The sequence below is a fragment of the Lycium barbarum genome, chromosome 9, assembly GCF_019175385.1.
Source record: "Lycium barbarum isolate Lr01 chromosome 9, ASM1917538v2, whole genome shotgun sequence".
NCBI lineage: Eukaryota > Viridiplantae > Streptophyta > Magnoliopsida > Solanales > Solanaceae > Lycium > Lycium barbarum.
The window spans coordinates 34,095,386-34,116,575 of record NC_083345.1 but is presented as its reverse complement, the minus strand read 5'-3'; the positions used below and the strand labels follow the sequence as shown (position 1 = coordinate 34,116,575).

The window sequence follows — 21,190 nt, the reverse complement described above, 5'->3', positions numbered from 1 at the left end:
AAATAGAGCCACAAGTTGAAGAGCTTCAACTTGAAGCTCACGGCCAAGAGGGGAAAATCCAAGATCATTTTTTTGCTTCTCTAAAAATTATTTCCTTGATACAAACCCACTATATTGAGGTCCCTAAGTAGCTTGGAAGCATTGTTGGAGTGATCAAGTCCTTCATTCAAGAGGTTGCAAACCCTAACCCCTTTGTGGAGTTGAAGAAGAAAGGTGAGAATTCCTCTTGTTTTATGTGTTATAAATGTTGTATGCATATTATAGTATGTTATTATGGATAAAAATCGTGAAATGTAGTATGTTGGAAGTTGGGTCGTGTATGGTGTGTGAAGTTGTGTAAATGGGTGTTGTGACTAAGTGATGAATTAATTCCATTTAGTATGTTGATTGTTGCAAGGTGAAGAAATGAATGAGAATTATCGATATATGTATGTATGTGTGTATTGTAGCCGTGTATAGCCCCAAATGTTTGGCAAAGAATGAATTAAAATCGCTTAGCGTCGTAATGGTTATTGTGATGACTTTTATGTTGGAAATGAGAGTTTAATGTCCCAAAATTGATATGGTAAATGTGCGGACTGATTTGGAGAATTTGGGTGCACTTAATGTAACCTTTATTTATGAGAACCATTAACATATGTATATGTGTAGCGTGGACGAATATGGGTCTTATTATATGCCGAAGATCGTATTTATATCGCTTAACGTCTTAATTGTCGTCATTATGAATTCTAGTTGGAATTGAGCATTTAATGACTCAAGAATGATGTTGAGATTTTGTGGGCTGATTTGGGTCTTATTATGCGTTTGATGTGAGTCGTATATTTGTGAAAATGACATCGATATATTGTGGATTGTGATACAAAACATGACTTGAAAATGAGGAAAGAAAATAAGGGGCTGCTCTCGGCTAAGGGGGCTGTTTTCGGCCAAAAATTTGGAGAAATTGTGGATTGTTAGAAATATTATGTGAATTGTTTAGAATGTCCTTGAATATTGTGGTAAGGATTTGGGTTGATAATTAAATGTGTGAACGATATTGTGGCTTGAAAGTAAGCCATTGAATTGAATAATTGGAAAGTTGTCGAATCATGAAAAAGAGAGCTATTAATGTTATTTTGCCTTCCGAATTTATTATTGATGTTGTTAGGTTGGTTATTGTGGTTGTTGTTGTTGATTTTGAGCGAGATAAATTCTCGGGATGGCCTATTTACAGGGGAAATGCTGACGAATTTTCCGTAGAATTTAATGATTAGTTTGGAATGGATGGCTTAAGTGCCCTTAGCTAATGATTGGATATTCATTGGCATATTTGTAGACCTTGGGGAGCCCGAGGCGTAGATTGGAATTTACTTTAGATTGGCCATCTTGGAGTGCGTACGAGGTATGTAAGGCAACTTCCTTTCTTTTTGGCATGTCTTAGTTTTACATAGACTAAATTAGAGCCTTAAGGAAATTCCAAATCCGAAATCCGAGCATGTTATGATCCGTATATGTTCTTTGGCACTCTTATGTATGATTTGATGAAATATGAACCCTTATGTCTTTGAAATAATCGTTTTCCGAATTTTGCATAAAAAGGGTTCACTTTAAAGAAGTTCGTAATTTTTGGAATGTCATATCTTTCACAAACATGCTCGGATTACTCTAATATTTTTGTAGAAGTCTATATGACATATGATATGTATGTTTTCCATAGGCGGGCCCGACTCGGGTAAATACCCACCCGTGGGTCCCGCGACTTTCCTTTATGAAATCCGGAGAATCTTTGAAAGAATTTAGTATGACTAGTATTTCGATTTTCAAATATGATCATTTTGCTTATGTTTGAATTTATGATAATGATTTTATGCATATGACTACTCACGACTCTATTCGTGCATTCTGTTATTCCTTTCGCCGAGTCCCGGGCCGGTTCTGTTGTCATGCGCACTTTGTTATACTCCGGAGTTATGCTGTGTTTATGGTTCACCGAGCTACTCGCAAAAGAGGGTCGGGTTCCACATACATTTGGTGTTATGCTGTGTATGGCATTATGCGGTGATGTGATATGTGACGGGGATACGGAGATTTGAAACCTTTCTGGTGTTATGCTGTGTTATGGCGCCATCGACGGGCGGGCGACCATATTATTCTGTACCCTACGCATGACTTATATATTTGAAACTAAACATTTTGATATGATTGGATTTGCACTTATGTTCGGTACTTCTGTTTCGTTTATGTCTCAGGTTTGTTTTCTGTATATTCTGCTTTGCATACTCAGTACATATTTCGTACTGACCCCATTTCTTCGGGGGCTGCGTTTCATGCCCGCAGGTACAGACGCACAGTTTGGTGATTCACCAGTTTAGGACATCCCCTTCTGCTGTTTGGAGTGCTCTTCTCATTTCAGAGCATACATTTTGGTATATATTTGTTCGCTATGTATATATGTATTTTTTCAGGGGTACGGCGGGGCCCTGTCCCGCCATATGATTCGGTTTGTCTGTTTAGAGGTCTGTAGACGTATTTGTGGGTGGGTATGCCTACTTCTGTTCCGATGTGTTTGTATGATTCTATTCGTTATGGCAGCCTTGTCGGCGTGCATTTGTATATGTGTTTTGGGCCGTTGCGCCATTTGATAGCCTAGTCGGCTTTTGACATATTTGATAGCCTTGCCGGCTTTTTGATATATGTGCATATGTTCGGCGAGGTATATTCCGCCGCCTCTTCTGATTCTGATATGATGTTTTGTACGCGCAATCGCGCAAGAAAATATTCATTCTCAACTCTGTTTAAAAATGATGAATTTGAAATCCGTGTTAAGATTTGCTATGATGATTTTGTTTGTATGTCCGTTTGGGTGCCCAAGTAGGGCGCCAGTCGCGGCCCACGGGGTTGGGTCGTGACAGAAGTGGTATCAGAGCGGTTTGTCTTTGGGATGTCTACAGACCGTGTCTCGTAGGGTCTTGTTTATCGGTGTGTTGTGCACCACACCTATAAACAGGAGGCTACAGGACATTTAGGGTGTTTCCTTTCTTTGAATCTTAGATCGTGCGATAGAGCCAGCTGTAGGAAATGGATTCCTTTTTGCTAACCTTTAATTTCAGCTGGAGGACGGTATCGACGTAAGAAAGTGACTGATGATATTGGAAGCTATACCGTACACAGGTAAGAAATGGTATGAAAGATGTATGTCGGGGAAGCTATTTGAAGTATGATGGAATTATAAAGTTGAAGATTGAAAAGAAAAATAAACAGGAAGATGTCACCGGTGCCGTTTGAGTTGGGCATGTGAGGTAAGCCTCGACATCTGTGTACTTTTATTTGCAATTGTTAGCCCTGTGTGGCTATGATCCGATGTGATATGATGATATATATATACGTATATGTGTTGGCCCTGTGAGGCATGGTTGGTATTTCCTGTGTACAGGTTTTGGAATAGTAAGAAATACAGAGGAACCTCTGCCCAAATTTTGTCAGAAATATAAAGAGGGAAAATGAGATATAAGTTCTTAACGTGTTTTGAAAGTCGATACCGATAGGGTAAATCTATTATGTTGGATTAAAGTTAAGAGATACCCTCCGTGTCATCCGTAAGAAGTATCATTCTTGTTCGGAAAATTTTATTCCGAGAAAGTATTTATGAGCAGCAAATTTGCACTTCATTTAAACGGACCAAAATGCGTTCCAACCACATCGTGATTCAGAAAAGCCTATGTTGAAGGGCAGAAATGTCCAATGATTAAGTTTCGATTCATTTGAAGAATACTAAATGTATAACAGGCAGTTGGGAATTGAATGGTTCGCTTACGACTCAAAAGAAAAATATATATATGTATAAATATGGAGGTAATTATGTGAATTGAGTACTAAAGGATTTCGCGATGTTCGTCGGATTCTAGTGTTCTTTTGCTGGTGGTAGGAGAATGCTTTACAGTAGTATTTTATCAGTCTTCATCGACTAATTGGAGATGGAATTTGTGGAACAAAAACTTAAAGCTGTGGACTATTTAAAATTATATATGTATATGCACGAGGAGAAAAATATTGAGGATTTACAGGGGGCGACATGGTGACTATATAGTCCGAAAAGTAAAAGAATTCTCTCTAGATCGGGGTGGGACCCGCTACGAGAACGTTTTGAAAATATGTAAGACCCCGATTTGCCTTAAATTTTGTGATAAAGGTTGTGCGGGAAAATTGATGCAATTATACCGGCCTTAACGCGTCTAAAAACATTAAAGTTGTAAGGTTAAGCGTGCCAGGGCCAGAGCAATTCTGGGATGGGTGACCCCCTGGGAAATGTACAAAAATTTTCGCAGATATGGGTATAAGAGACAAATAGGAAAGTTGGAGTAACCTAAAAGGGAATTAGAGTATGTGGAATGATTAGAAACTTTATAAAGGTCGCGTGGGCTGAGACAGATTAGATTAGTGAAAAAAGAAGAAAGAGCAACGCAGCTCTAGAATTTGAATGAGTTTGAACAGATGATTGAAGACGCTTTGTAAAAGAAATGTTAGTGATATATATGTATGTATAGGACCCCCCCCCCCCCCCCCCCCCATTTATGATTTTGCCGATCGATTGGCGAACCCTAATAGCCAGCGTTGCAATATATGGGAGACATTAACATAATAGAATTTATGAGACAAAGTGAAAGGTATGGTACTGATGTTACGAAATGAACTGATATTTATTTCGCTACTGGCTGAGATATTTTATCCATAGGTTCTCAGAATTCATAAAGAAAGACAGAATGACTAAACTCATTATTACGAATAGGTCTTTGTAATGATAAATAAGTATGGACTCATTCGCTCTTAGAAAATGGGATCAACTCCCCCACTGCGTATTGGTACTTATCGAGTATAGAATATGGAAGATTCTAATACGACGATATTTTGGAAGGAAAAGAGAGTAATTGAGTATAAGATAAGGAGATCAAAATGCCAGAAAATTGAAAAGTAAGAAACCTATTTAAGCAGAGCCTCAAAAAGGGTCGACCGGCAAAATACAAAATTATTTGCGAAAATGAACTCAAGTGTAATAGTGCAGGGCAAAGGAAAACCTATGGCATGGAATGATGAATCATGCGAATATTAAGTAATTTGACTATCGAGAAAAATAGAACGACGGATAAGGAACGGGTATGAAGGAAGGATATGATTTTTTAAAGGATAAATTGCTATATTAATTAAATTATTCGAGTGCCAGCTATCAGATAAGATTTGTACTATATGATTGAGAACTTCATCACTTCGTAATTTTGTTAAGATCTCGTACGAAGGTAATCAAGTTATAGATTATAAAGGAAAAACATGGGTACGGTGTAAGCACAACCCCAAAAGGGGGGGAGCAGATGAAAGCGAAGTAAGGTAAGTATAAATAGAAATAATTGACACACACAAGATTGAAGCGATCAAAAGTTGGCCTAAGTCTTCGACATAGACCGAGATACACAGTTTTTGGGGATTAGCCAAGCATTACAGAAAAATTTGTGAAGGACTTTGCTTCTTCTACGGCACTATTAACGAAGCTAACTTAGAAGGCCGTGAAATTTCAGTGAACCGGTACGTGTGAATGCAGTTTCCAGTACTGGAGGAAAAAATTATTTCGGCTCCAGTCTATCTCTTCCCAAGGGCCAGTCGGGTATGTTACTTATTATGATGCTTTTGGTATTGGGATAGGTTATGAATTAGTGCAGCACAGTTAAGTTATGGCCTAGGCTCCCCGGCAGTTTAAATCGCACGAGAGAAGTTATCCCATACATAATCTGGAATTAGCCGCGGCGATTTATGTCTTGAGAATGTGGCGACATTACTTACATGGGGTCCACGCTGATGTTTATACGGACCATAAGAGCCCCAGTATATTTTAAGCAAAAGGGAGCTAAATCTGCGGCATAAATGGCTTGAATTATTGAAAGATTATAGTGTCGATATTCTGTATCATCCCGGAAAAGCCAATGTGGTAGCTAATGCACTTAGCCGTAAGTCCACGGGCAGTTTGACTAATGTACAGTTTGATGAGGAAGAATTGGTTCGTGGAATTTATCAGTTAGCCAGCTTTGGAGCCCGTTGGACAGATTCTGGAGATACTGGAATTTCTGTTCGAGAAATTGCTGAGTCATCAATTATGGAAGAGGTAAAATAGCGCCGATTTGATAGCCCTATGTTGGTACAGTACAGAGATACAACCCTTGGTAAGGAAAAGACTTAGTTTGAAATTTCGTCTGAAAGGGGTATTATTATACGGAGGCAGATTATGGGTGCCCGACGTTGCAGGGCTGTGATGATCAATTTTGGGCGAAGCACATAATGTTTGACATTCTGTTCATTCTGAGTCCACAAAAGTGTATCATGATCTTAAAAATTTATGCTGATGGGATGGTATGAAAAAAAAAAAAAAAAAAAAAAGGGGACACTGTAGAGTTTGTTGGCCAATGCCCAAATTGTCAGTAAGTCAAGATCGAGTATCAAAGGCCCGGCAGATTGCTTCAGGAATTAGAAATTTCAGTTTGGGAACGAGGAACGATTCGCATGAACTTCATTATAGGCTTACCGCGCACTACGCGGATACGATTCTATTCGGAGTATTGTTGATAGACAAATGAAATCAGCCCATTTTCTTCCAGCCAGGACTACTTATTCGGCTGAGAGTTATGACAGAGTGTTTATTAATGAGATAATAAGACGTTACGGGATTCCTATATCTATTATAACCGACTGAGGTGTTCAGTTACGGCTAACTTCTGAAGATCGTCCCAGGAAGGACTGGAGACTCATATGAGTCATAGCACAATATTTCATCCTCCGTCCGACGGGCAGGCCGAGTGTGCTATTCAGACACCGGGAGATATGTTATGGGCCTGTGTTATTGATTTCAGAGGTTTTTGGGGTGATCATTGTCGCTAATTGAATTTGCTTATAATAAAAATCGTTATCACTCCAGTATTCAGATAGCACCATATGAGGCTTGGTACGGCAGGAAAACAGATCTCCGATTGGTTGGTTTGACGTGGGTGAGATTCAGTAATGGGTCCAGATGTGGTTCAGCAGGCAGTCGATAAAGTGAAACTGATTCGAGAGCGACTATTAGCGGCCAGAGTCGACAGAAATCTTATGCTGATAAACGACATCGACCGCTAGAGTTTCAGATTGGCGAGTGGGTGTTCCTGAAAGTGTCACCTATGAAAGGTGTTATGCGATTTGGTAAGAAAGGAAAGCTCAGTCCGAGATATATTGGGCCTTATCTGATTATTCGTAAAATAGGCAAATTGGCCTATGACTTGGATCTGCCAGCTGATTTGGGAGCGGTTCACCCGGTATTCCATGTTTCTATGATTCGTAAGTGTATTGGTGACCCTTACAGAATTTTTCCTTCAGATGATATACAGGTCACAGAGGAGCTATCTTATGAAGAGCAACCTATAGCCATATTCGATCGTCAGGTAAGAAAGTTGCAGAATAAAGGTGTGGCTTCTGTTAAAGTACTGTGGCGGAATAATAACCGCGAGGAATTAACCTGGGAGGCTGAGGAGCAGATGATGAAAAAAATATCCTCACCTATTTCCAGTACCTTCAGGTAATGCAAATTCTTTGTTTGATTATGTTGATTTGTGATCGATTTGTATATGATGGCTATAAAAGAAACTCCCCGGAATTTGAGTAAGATTAGTAGCATTGATCCAACATTCGAGGACGAATGTTCTTAAGGGGGGGAGGATGTTACGTCCCGTATTTTTATACATTGGGACAACTCAGATTAACTATGATAATTTGAGGCCAAGACTATTCCGGGATTTGAAGCCGGGACTTTTGACCATTTGATTTTATTTCGAGACATAAGTTATATATGAAATTGATGGCATTGAACACTTAGGGGAAATTGGGACCACAATTCACAAAATTGGAATTAAAAATCTTGCAAAAATAGAGCCATGTGGCCGTGTACAATGAAGTGGTCCCACACAATTGTGTGGCCAATTTTAAATGGTCCAACACATTGTGTGGGCCAAAGATTTGTAGAGATATTTTAGTGGGACTAAAAGATGACTTTCAAGTCATCTTTCCTCATTTTCTACTTAACAAAAATAGAGCCACAAGTTGAAGAGCTTCAACTTGAAGCTCACGGCCAAGAGGGGAAAATCCAAGATCATTTTTTTGCTTCTCTAAAAATTATTTCCTTGATACAAACCCACTATATTGAGGTCCCTAAGTAGCTTGGAAGCATTGTTGGAGTGATCAAGTCCTTCATTCAAGAGGTTGCAAACCCTAACCCCTTTGTGGAGTTGAAGAAGAAAGGTGAGAATTCCTCTTGTTTTATGTGTTATAAATGTTGTATGCATATTATAGTATATTATTATGGATGAAAATCGTGAAATGTAGTATGTTGGATGTTGGGTCGTGTATGGTGTGTGAAGTTGTGTAAATGGGTGTTGTGACTAAGTGATGAATTAATTCCATTTAGTATGTTGATTGTTGCAAGGTGAAGAAATGAATGAGAATTATCGATATATGTATGTATGTGTGTATTGTAGCCGTGTATAGCCCCAAATGTTTGGCAAAGAATGAATTAAAATCGCTTAGCGTCGTAATGGTTATTGTGATGACTTTTATGTTGGAAATGAGAGTTTAATGTCCCAAAATTGATATGGTAAATGTGCAGATTGATTTGGAGACTTTGGGTGCACTTAATGTAACCTTTATTTATGAGAACCATTAACATATGTATATGTGTAGCGTGGACGAATATGGGTCTTATTATATGCCGAAGATCGTATTTATATCGTTTAACGTCTTAATTGTCGTCATTATGAATTCTAGTTGGAATTGAGCATTTAATGACTCAAGAATGATGTTGAGATTTTGTGGGCTGATTTGGGTCTTATTATGTGTTTGATGTGAGTCGTATATTTGTGAAAATGACATCGATATATTGTGGATTGTGATACAAAACATGACTTGAAAATGAGGAAAGAAAATAAGGGGCTGCTCTCGGCTAAGGGGGCTGTTTTCGGCCAAATATTTGGAGAAATTGTGGATTGTTAGAAATATTATGTGAATCGTTTAGAATGCCCTTGAATATTGTGGTAAGGATTTGGGTTGATAATTAAATGTGTGAACGATATTGTGGCTTGAAAGTAAGCCATTGAATTGAATAATTGGAAAGTTGTCGAATGATGAAAAAGAGAGCTATTAATGTTAGTTTGCCTTCCGAATTTATTATTGATGTTGTTAGGTTGGTTATTGTGGTTGTTGTTGTTGATTTTGAGCGAGATAAATTCTCGGGATGGCCTATTTACAGGGGAAATGCTGCCGAATTTTCCGTAGAATTTAATGATTAGTTTGGAATGGATGGCTTAAGTGCCCTTAGCTAATGATTGGATATTCATTGGTATATTTGTAGACTTGGGGAGCCCGAGGCGTAGATTGGAATTTACTTTAGATTGGCCATCTTGGAGTGCGTACGAGGTATGTAAGGCAACTTCCTTTCTTTTTGGCATGTCTTAGTTTTACATAGGCTAAATTAGAGCCTTAAGGAAATTCCAAATCCGAAATCCGAGCATGTTATGATCCATATATGTTCTTTGGCACTCTTATGTATGATTTGATGAAATATGAACCCTTATGTCTTTGAAATAATCGTTTTCCGAATTTTGCATAAAAAGGGTTCACTTTAAAGAAGTTCGTAATTTTTGGAATGCCATATCTTTCACAAACATGCTCGGATTACTCTAATATTTTTGTAGAAGTCTATATGACATATGATATGTATGTTTTCCATAGCGGGCCCGACTCGGGTAAATACCCACCCGTGGGTCCCGCGACTTTCCTTTATGAAATCCGGAGAATCTTTGAAAGAATTTAGTATGACTAGTATTTCGATTTTCAAATATGATCATTTTGCTTATGTTTGAATTTATGATAATGATTTTATGCATATGACTACTCACGACTCTATTCGTGCATTCTGTTATTCCTTTCGCCGAGTCCCGGGCCGGTTCTGTTGTCGTGCGCACTTTGTTATACTCCGGAGTTATGCTGTGTTTATGGTTCACCGAGCTACTCGCAAAAGAGGGTCGGGTTCCACATACATTTGGTGTTATGCTGTGTATGGCATTATGCGGTGATGTGATATGTGACGGGGATACGGAGATTTGAAACCTTTCTGGTGGTATGCTGTGTTATGGCGCCATCGACGGGCGGGCGACCATATTCTTCTGTACCCTACGCATGACTTACATATTTGAAACTAAACATTTTGATATGATTGGATTTGCACTTATGTTCGGTACTTCTGTTTCGTTTATGTCTCAGGTTTGTTTTCTGTATATTCTGCTTTGCATACTCAGTACATATTTCGTACTGACCCCATTTCTTCGGGGGCTGCGTTTCATGCCCGCAGGTACAGACGCACAGTTTGGTGATTCACCAGTTTAGGACATCCCCTTCTGCTGTTTGGAGTGCTCTTCTCATTTCAGAGCATACATTTTGGTATATATTTGTTCGCTATGTATATATGTATTTGTTGAGGGGTACGGCGGGGCCCTGTCCCGCCATATGATTCGGTTTGTCTGTTTAGAGGTCTGTAAACGTATTTGTGGGTGTGTGTGCCTACTTCTGTTCCGATGTGTTTGTATGATTCTATTCGTTATGGCAGCCTTGTCGGCGTGCATTTGTATATGTGTTTTGGGCCGTTGCGCCATTTGATAGCCTAGTCGGCTTTTGACATATTTGATAGCCTTGCCGGCTTTTTGATATATGTGCATATGTTCGGCGAGGTATATTCCGCCGCCTCTTCTGATTCTGATATGATGTTTTGTACGCGCAATCGCGCAAGAAAATATTCATTCTCAACTCTGTTTAAAAATGATGAATTTGAAATCCGTGTTAAGATTTGCTATGATGATTTTGTTTGTATGTCCGTTTGGGTGCCCAAGTAGGGCGCCAGTCGCGGCCCACGGGGTTGGGTCGTGACAAAAATAATTTTTAATGCCGACAGGTATTAACACCACGAGAGGTATTGCCCCATGAGAGGTACTTCCACCGCGATCCCATCTTGGACACTTATGCCTATCATGACCTGTTTCCTTACACATTAGACAGTGTTCGTTGTTGTAGCTTCTCCAACATCAATCTGGTTGTGAATTTGACTCCTTTGCAATCCAGGTCGACGCAAATAACCTTTGCTAGCAACTGTAGTAAATGACTCTAGTGGCCAATAAGTCTCATCACCGAGTGGGTCGAATTGCCCAACATACATACTTGCATAGTTTACCACATTATTTTCAGTACCGACGCACCGCGTGACCCATATACCAACGTGCTCGAAACACTTCATGAGATGAGAGCATATAATGTGGTATGATGTTCACTTTTACATCCACGTCTATTATATTGAATTTACCCGATAGTCCCCATTTTGAGAACGTCCAATGTCAAAGTCACTGAATGAGTAAGTCGCCAATCCCTGGACGGTGTAATGTACTTTATTGATGGTTATCGAACAAGTTTGGTGTTCGGGTACAACACGTTCCTTGCGGTAATTCAAGATGGAGTGCCACTTTCTCCATCAAATTAGATTTTTAAGTGTTACTTTATTATTTCTTCCACTACTAATATATTCTTAATATCCAAGCATTTGACATGACATAAAAATGAAGTGAGATTAAGAAATTTCTACTCTTAAGATTCTCTGAGATTGTTGATTTGAGATAGAGAATAACTACGCTACTTACATGTTTCAACATGATAGATGTGATTTGAATTATGACAAGACAGTATATTCTGAAAATGATTTTTGAATATAAAAGAGGAAAGAAGTAACATTCGAAATAGATTTTACTTTATTTCGCACAATTTTTCACGTAAATACACTGTTACGTTGCAATAGCATCTATTGCCTTATATTTCTTTCTTTTATTAAATCTAAGTTCCACATATTTATAGATTGCAGCACCTCCTTGTGACGAAAAGCCACAGGATAGTGCATAATCTGATATTCAAGCAGCAGGAAAATCTTCTGCACCTCGTTCATTCTGAGTTGGTCCAATTAAAGCTTGGACTTTACAATTCTCCCATCATCGAATGTTATCATCACCTTTCCAATTGCTCTCCTATCTTTGAGAGCAGTAAAAGCAAGATGGGCCTGCCAAAAGCCAACAATAATGCCATATAATGTGTGCCAAAAGCCAACAATAATGCCATATAATGTGTGTTGTTTTGATCCTATAACAATCAATAAAAGCTAAATATCTGCAATATTTTAAAGCTTACAATACATGCACCAGTGACGAAAATATGTAACATAACTTCTGAAAACCTACACTTAACCATGAACCCTTTCAGATGATATCACAATGCATTTTCCTAATTTTACTCTTGTTTGTATGATGACTTCGAAGTCGCATAATCATCGCAACAAGTGGTTGCTTTGTTGGAGGTGCTATATGATTACAGTTAGTTTAAAGGTCTTCCTTACTTTGACGACTTATGTTGTCAAAGAAAGGATAAAACAGGGAAAGAACACCACAATTTCCAGCTAAATTTACAAAGGCATGGCAGGAACCACTATGCTAGGTTTTCCAAGAGCATAAACAATGAACTAGCTCCCTAACGCCTGGCAAAAGTTCTAGCTGCTTGATCTTGTTTTATGAGGCAGTAAACTACCACCTTGAAATCATTAAGTGAACAACACTTAACTTTATGATCTCAAAGGGAACACTTCTGAACTCATGCTACCAGTACATCTGACAACCTGTCCTTTTAACACAAGATCGACAAGAAAGTAACTTTTGTTTATTCTTGCTTAGAGAAGTGTGAGAATAGTCAGATCGAGGCATCGAGCTATCTTCAGTGTCCCAACCAATTTCAAGAAATTTTCCATATTGGAAGAAATCATTTGATATGTTAATTTGTTAGCACAAGCTGGCCCGGACACCCTTGTTATCAAAAAATAAAAAGGTTATGTTTTCGATAGAAAACAGAAATATCAAATAGAAGAAACAAACATCCAGATAAGCCTTTATGTGTTGTTTTCTTTCAATTCAGAACTCTGGATTCAGTTGAACAGTATCTGATCCTTAGGGACCCTCAAATTAGTTAAAATCCTAACATAAGGTACCCTGAAGAACCTGGCTTGCCAACCTATTCAAAACTTGATTACTAGCTATTCAACGTCCATCGCGGGATCATTAAGCACAAGAGAAACTCAAGGGCCTCTGAGGCTAGAGGCTCTAAGTGGTATGGACTATGGGCAAAACAAATGTGCCTCCATAGGATTATGATCTTATAGAAGAGCATGGCCAGTAACGTAATCCTTCATGCAAGTACATTCTGTTACATTATATTCTGGCAAGATATCAATTCAGGTGAATTATATATTAGCCTTTTCACATATGAAATACTAATTTCCCTGCACATTGCCAGGATCGTTTTCTTACTTTATACGGATTTAGTAAATGATAAAGGCCATAGCTTCTTACCTCTGCCAGGCTGAATGTATGAGAAATGTTGATTGTAATCAAGCCCTTAGACAACCAGGAGAGAAGCTCCTTCAGAGAATCTCCAAGCACATTAGGTTGATATATCTTGTGGCTTCCCCAATACAGTCCGTGAATTGTCCAGTTCTGAAAAACGTATAAAAGATGATGATATTACTATTAGACAAGGAAAACGAACACACACTTTGTCAAGTAAGAAAAGTCAATTGCCGCTTATACTGCTTGTATTATTAGACTCTCGGATACTTGGAAGTAGCTTGTTCATATAATAAAACGGAAGGTAGAGACCTCTTATGCAATAATTTAAGAGCAACATATCGTAAAAGAAAGCAATTACTTATATGCCTTGCCATCCTCCTGTGACAATACCGTGAATTTAGAATCTTAAGATTCTTCGAGATTGAGATATGTTATGCTACTAGCATGTTTCAACATAGTAGATGTGGTCTATATTATGACACAGTCTATATTGTGGACATGATTTTTGAAATTTCTGCTTGTATTGAAACTATTTTAGTAGGTACAAGGAGCTAGTGGTGCCCACAACATGCTTAACTCAACTTAGCAGCCTTGAACATATCTAATCCAGAGCTACACTATTTGACTGGGCAGATTATCTCAATTGGGACAGTACTTTTCTTTCTACAGTAATTTTACCATAGCTTTTACTCTTGTATTTGTCAAACCTATTTTTGGAAAGATATGCGTACACCCCACCCTCCCCAGACCCCACTTGTGGGAGCACACTGGGTATATTGTTGTTGATTATCTCAATTGGGACATTGTGCAAGTAAGAAGAATATAGGGATAAAATCTGAAAGATATTATACTGATACTCCTATCTTCAACCCCATGAGCAATTCCCGGGGATTAAACCCGGAAATTGGCTGCTATAAGAAATTATTCTTCTCTTCCTCCAGCCTTCTACCTCTTGCTACACCTTTCTCGTCTGTCCCATTCTGTTCCACTAGTTCTTTCTTCTTGCAGCCCTTTCTCCAAACTTTCTTTCACTATTTTCTCCCACCTCCATCAACCCCTAAACCTCAATAAAGGCCATAATTGCTGGTTCTTGTTGCTGTACTTTCTTATTTCTCCTGAAGTATTCAACTTCAATCCTACGGAAAAACTTCTGCATCTGTTTCTCCTTTTGAAAAGTGCTTCTGAATCTGTTTCTCTTATCTGTCTTTTTCTTCGCGCAATTGAAGCTGTCTAGGAGCTAAAGCAACCTATTTTCCAAGTACAACATCACCTCTAGCCTAGCTGTAACTTAGAGGGTGTTTGACTAAGCTTATAAGCTGGTCAAGCTGGCTTATAAGCACATTTTGGCTTATCTACATGTTTGGTAAACACTCAAGCTGTTTATAAGCCAAAATCAGCCAAAAGTCATAAGTTGGTCATTGTCAAGTCAAACTTAGGACCCGTTTGGCCATGAAAATTTTTCACTTTTTCCCGGAAATTATTTTACTTTATTTGGAAATCAATGTTTGGCCATGAAAATTCCAAATACAACTTGAAGTTGTATTTGGAATTTGAAAAACAACTAATACCTTGTTTTCTTTTTGACTTTCAATACATTCAAACAACCAAATATTCTTTCCAAAAACTATAACCAAACACAACTCCATCTTCAACTCCAACTTCAATTTCAACTTTAAAATTCCAAATAAAGTGAAAAATATTTGGTTTTCATGGCCAAACGCCTACTTAGGGTGTCTTAGCTTATAAGCACTATTGGCTTGACCAAGACTTTTACTATTTTACCCTAATTTTTTTTAAAAACCTCAAAAGCACCTTCCCAACAACAAAACCCTAATTTCCTCTCCACTTCATATCTGTCATTCCTCCTTTTTCTTACAAATATACTTTAAAATTTCTATTTTTTTGTAAAAGGGCTGTTAGTGCATTTTATTCATTTTAACAAAAGAACAGTTTTAACAACACTTTTTTACAAAGTACATCAACTGCTTATTATCAGCTTCAACACTTCTATTCAAACACGTAATTGCTTATTTATCAAATCAGTTTCAGCACTTAAAAATGTTTTTCAGCACTTAAAGCCTATCAGCTATTACAATCAGCAATCCAAATAGGCTCTTAGTACTCACAAAAAATTGCTTGCCCTTTTTGTCTTATATATTTTGTTATTCATTGCAGTAGTAGGTCTGCTGATAGTTGCTTTACATATTTGTTCTTCAATTATTAACCATTTTGGTTCTAATTATGCACATGCCCTACGTACGTTTAAAGTAACAACATCAGTTACCTGTTAAATCTTGATTCTACCAACAACAACAACAACCCAGTGAAAGCCCACAACGTGGAGTCTAGGGAGGTTAGAGTGTACGCAGACCTTACTCCTACAAAGGTAGGACAACTGCTTCCGAAAGACCTTCGGCTCAATAGAAAGCATAGAAAGAGGTCAGATAAAGCCAAGAAATTCAAAGGGATATGGAAATGAAAATAACGAAAGCGACTAAGCCATGATGAAGCAGTTTGCAAAGGGGCAATAGCTATCACAAATAAAATAAGATAATCAAAGTACAGGAAATAACATATAGTAGCAGAAATCAAAGCACAAGAACTTATATCGCGATAATGTGACTACTAATATGAAAGGATAAACGATACTATCTACTAGCCTTCTACCCTAATCTGAGTCCTCCATACCCTCCTATCTAAGGTCATGTCCTCAATAAGCTGTAACTGCGCCATGTCATGTCTAATCACCTCTCCCCAATACTTCTTCGACCTATCCCTACCTCTTCTGAAACCATCCATGGCCAACCTCTCACACCTCCACACTGGGGCATCTGTGTCTCTCCTCTTCACATGCCCAAACCATCTCAGTTTCGTTTCCCGCATCTTGTCTTCCACCGAGGCCACTCCCACCTTGTCTCGGATAGCCTTATTCCTAATCCTGTCACTCCTGGTGTGCCCACACATCCATCTCAACATTTTCATCTCAGCAATTTTCATCTCAGCAACTTTCATCTTTTGAACGTGAGAGATCTTAACTGGCCAACACTCCACCCCATACAACATAGTCGGTCTAACCACCACTTTGTAGAACTTGCCCTTAAGTTGTGGTGGCACCTTCTTATCACATAGCACTCCGGAAGCGAGCCTCCATTTCATCCACCCTGCCCCAATACGATGTGTGACATCATCGTCAATCTCCCCACTGCCTTCTATAATAGACCCAAGATAATTGAAACTACTTTTCTTTTGGATGACCTGGGTACCAAGCCTCACTTCCACGCCAGCCTCTTGAGGTGCTTCACTGAACTTGCACTCCAAGTACTCTGTCTTGGTCCTACTCAGCTTGAATCCTTTAGACTCCAGAGTTTGTCTCCAAACCTCCAGCTTAGCGTTAACTTCGCGACGAGTCTCGTCGATCAGGACTATGTCATCCGCGAAAAGCATACACCATGGCACCTCACCTTGAATTTGCCGCGTTAATTCATCCATCACCAAGACAAATAAAAACGGACTAAGAGCTAATCCTTGATGCAACCCCATCGCAACTGGAAAGTGCTCTGAGTCTCCTCCTACTGTCCTTACCCTAGTATTGGCTCCTTCATACATGTCCTTGATCACCCTAATGTACGCCACAAGTACACCTTTAGCCTCCAAGCATCTCCATAGGATCTCCCTTGGAACTTTGTCGTAAGCCTTTTCTAGGTCGATGAATACCATGTGTAAGTCCCTCTTCCTCTCCTTATACTGCTCCACCAGTCTCCTTACAAGATGAATGGCTTTTGTAGTTGAGCATCCAGGCATGAATCCGAACTGGTTATCTGAAATAGATACGCCTCTCCTCACCTCCATCTCCACCACCCTTTCCCACACTTTCATAGTATGGCTTAGCAGCTTGATACATCTATAGTTGTTGCAACTCTGGAGATCACCCTTGTTCTTGTATAGAGGGATCATTACACTTGACCTCCATTCTTCGGGCATCATTGTTGTCTTAAAGAGGACATTAAACAACCTAGTCAGCCACTCCAAACCTGCCGCGCCCGCAATCTTCCAAAATTCCCCAGGAATCTCGTCAGGTCCGGTCACTCTTCCCCTGCGCATCCTACGAACAGCACCCTTAACCTCCTCAACCTTAATACTCCTGCAATTTACCCAAAATCGCGACGCCTCCCTGTATGTTCTAAATCTCCCAACACAATGTCCCTGTCCCCTTCTTCATTCAAGAGTTTGTGGAAGTATGAGTCCGTCTAATGTGAGCCTCCTCTACCAATACTTTGTCATGCTCGTCCTTGATGCACTTCACTTGATCAAAAATTATCTAGCAGTGAAATTTGTCTCATTAACCATTGAGGCAGACCAAATCAAGCACATCCTAATAGAAATTTTATATTCCGGCTCAAGCAACTCGGATCTGGCTTGATTCTCTCACAAATTATACTCCAAACTTGCAACACTAGGCACCATGATCAGGTAGGTGTCTTCTAAGACTGCAGATAACGAAACAAACTTGTGTGTATATTGGGATCCAAGAATAACCAGTACTATGCATATATTGTTAGCAGATTTTTACTTGGAGAATGAAAACACTCCTCAAATTGCTGCACTAATAACCAAAAATGGTAGCTGAAGCAGATATAAAGTTGAATCACATGTCTAGACGAGTCTGATAACAACGATTCACAGGTTTCACAAGTTCGAACTTAATCCATCATATAGCATTTATCCTACAAACCAAACCAAGAGACAAACTCCAATAATTATTTATATCCTTTTCTTTCCCACTACAACTATCGAACTCTTCAATCTGTGTCTCCAGGATAACTGCTTCACTGCTGTACATATTACATAACCATCAAGACTATCTTTACACCACTTCCATCAAGACCATTTTTCACTGAAATTCTTTATCCATTCAATCCCAAGACAACAAAGACGGGACTTACAGATTCAACAATTTAACATTACAAATTTTAAGAAGCTATCTCAACTCCCAAGTGATCTAAGAGAGGACATCAATTTGCAGAGGGAGAGGCATTACATTAAATGAACAGTAATACATCTTGGTAAGGTACTTACAGACTAGAGTAACACATATCTATTGAGCACTAATATTTCTTGTACAATCAACTGCACACTAGAAGGAAGGAACCAAAAAGGGTAAATAGACAAAAGATCCGGGTGCTTAGAGGCAATACCTTCACCAAAGCAATGTTTGCTGGGATGACAGGTACTTCCCCACTTGCAAATCCAATAACCAGAATTTGTGCTCCCCAACTTAATAGTTTCAAGCTATCTTTTGTGAGCTTCCCACCAACTGGATCATACAAGACATCAACCCCTTTGAGCTTTCTTGACTTCAGGAAGCCCTTGACACTTTCAATGACGTTTGCATTGCTCAAGTCTACTGCATGATCAACACCTAAAGATTTCAAAAACTGCACCTTTTCATTTCCCCTAAGATTCAACAGACAAGACAAAAGACAACTTTAGTACAAAAATCTTAAATTAACTTGATTGTACACATAAGAATCGACAAGACGACAAGTACCTAGCGACTGCAATAACTGTTGCTCCACAAACCTTCCCAATTTGTACAGCTGAGAGCCCAACACCTCCAGCTGCTCCAAGTACCAGTAAAACCTACACCGTGTAACCAATATATGTTGCATGCTTTCAGGTGTATAAATAAATCATGTAGCAAAACGGCCTTAGCTTTTCTGCCCAAAAAGCCATGCAAGGTGGTACCTGTTTGGGACGCAGATGCGCTCTATGCACCAGAGCCACATGTGATGTCCCATATGCAACAGGAAGTGCACCAGCTGCAACTAGATCACACCCATCAGGTACTCGAAACCTTCAATTACAAGCAAACTTAAGATTTTTGTTTGAACACTTGAACCATTGAATCAAAGCAGAAAAAAAGAACATTTAGTTTGTCTCATATACAAAGACTGATTGGTTATACTTCCCCTTTTTTAGCAAGTTTTAGTGTATTTTGAAATACATGCACCAAGTACCCCAAACACAAACTACACTAATTTCAATTGTTTAATCAATCAATCAATCAACTACACCTCAATTCAAACTACTGTAGTTAGATTGGACTATATAAATCACATATATCCATTCTCTGATATCCGGCCCATTTCATTTCAAAACTAATTGGGATCCGCTATGTGAAGCACCTATATCCATTCCAATACTAGTAAATACACGCTCCGTTTCAAAATACTCGTCGTCCTCCCTAAAAATATTTGTCTCAAAATACTTATCATTTTAGAAGTTCAACACAATTAATTAGTTTTTTTCATTTTACCCTTAGTAATAATTGTTCTTCAAATAAAAAAAAAAAAAAAAAAACTGTTCTTCGAGACTCAAACATCTCAATTATAGCACACAAATAGAGTAAATATTCAATGGAGAGAGATTCTATCTGAAGACATAAATAAGGGTAAAATAGTCAAACACCTTCTTAATTACTCCCACCGTCTCAAATTATCTGTTGCTTTTTTATTTTACACACCCCTTAAAAATATTAATTAGGAGGAATATTTGACCTACTTTACCTTTATTTATGTCTTAAGTTACTCATTCTGATAAATATTTACTTTACTTATGTGTCATCTATTTAGGTGTTATCTCCCGACAAAATTCTACCAAGGGTGAAAAAATAATTAATTATGCCATGAACTTCTAAATCGACAAATAATTTGTAATATTAAGAAGAGTATAAGGAGAACAGACAAGTCAGATTCATCAGCAACAATAAACTGAGCAAATGATCCAAGCGCAGTAAAAGAACAAACAGGATCCCCAATTTTAAACTTGGTCACATTCGGTCCAACGGCGTCAACAATACCGGAATAATCAGACCCAGGGATAAACGGTAACGGAGGTTTCTCTTGGTATTTCCCAAGAACTTGTAGGTAATTTGCGAAATTCAAACTGGTTGCTTTGACTCGAACTCTAACGGAAGTTGGTGAGTTTAAATTAGGGATTGGATGAGAGATTGAGAGATCCAGTGATGAATTATCTGAAGCATTTGGTGGGATAGTAGGATCGCCCAATTTTCTTACAAGTAGAGCTTCCATTTTTTTCAGTGTCTTGTGAAACTACTCCCTCGATTTTGAATTTGTTTTGTCTGGTTTTGACTGAAGCAGAGTTTAAAAAAACTCTTCAATTAAAATATATAGCATGTATCAAAATGAGATTTAATTTTATGTTTTAAATATGCTTTGTGAAAAGTTGATCAAAGAGTTGATAAAAAATGAAAGGGCCATTTTTTTAAAGGACTAAACAAGAAAGTAAAAACAAATAAATTGAAATGGAGGAAGTATAAAACTTTGTAGTGTACAATTTGCACCGGATTATTGATATCTCTAGTTATGTTGAAAGCGAATATAATACTTTCCCCAGTCTTTTTTAAGTAATTTTAAGAATTTGACTCTCGTTAAGAAAGTTAATTAATAAGTTATTTTACTAAAAGATCATTTGTCTCTTTTTAAAGACTTATAAAAGTTTGTTCAGTTATTTATTAGACATGGGTATTTTAGAAAAATATTAATACCTTCATCATTTCGTAATCACTTATTTTAGACAAATTTAAAAAGACTAAAAATTACTTTTTACTACTCTATAAAGTATAGGGATAAGGCATTGTTACCCTCTCAAACCCCCCCCCCCCCCCCAACTTGTACTAAATTTGCTAGGACACACCTTTC

The 21,190-nt window shown here is 38.4% G+C and overlaps 1 protein-coding gene across 1 annotated transcript; it reads right to left on the bottom strand.

Annotated features, from left to right (window-relative positions):
• Positions 1-11,811: 11,811 nt before the first annotated feature.
• LOC132611188 (uncharacterized) lies at positions 11,812-20,705 on the bottom strand. The gene is made up of 6 exons (XM_060325604.1): positions 20,214-20,705; positions 19,215-19,323; positions 19,018-19,109; positions 18,665-18,923; positions 13,473-13,616; positions 11,812-12,136 (listed from the first exon to the last, which is right to left on the bottom strand). Exons 1-6 carry the CDS (start codon positions 20,558-20,560, stop codon positions 12,041-12,043), a joined length of 1,047 nt encoding a protein of 348 aa, XP_060181587.1. The 5' UTR covers positions 20,561-20,705; the 3' UTR covers positions 11,812-12,040.
• Positions 20,706-21,190: the final 485 nt, after the last annotated feature.

Bases quoted from the DNA above. Each gene is read 5' to 3' on its own strand.
- LOC132611188 (XM_060325604.1), bottom strand. From the start codon at position 20,560: ATGGAAGCTCTACTTGTAAGAAAATTGGGCGATCCTACTATCCCACCA. The intron at 19,324-20,213 runs GTCTGTTCTCCT...TTGTAATTGAAG, and splicing joins GTTGCTGATGAATCTGACTT to GTTTCGAGTACCTGATGGGT. The intron at 13,617-18,664 runs GTATTGCCTCTA...TACGTTTTTCAG, and splicing joins CAAACATTGCTTTGGTGAAG to AACTGGACAATTCACGGACT.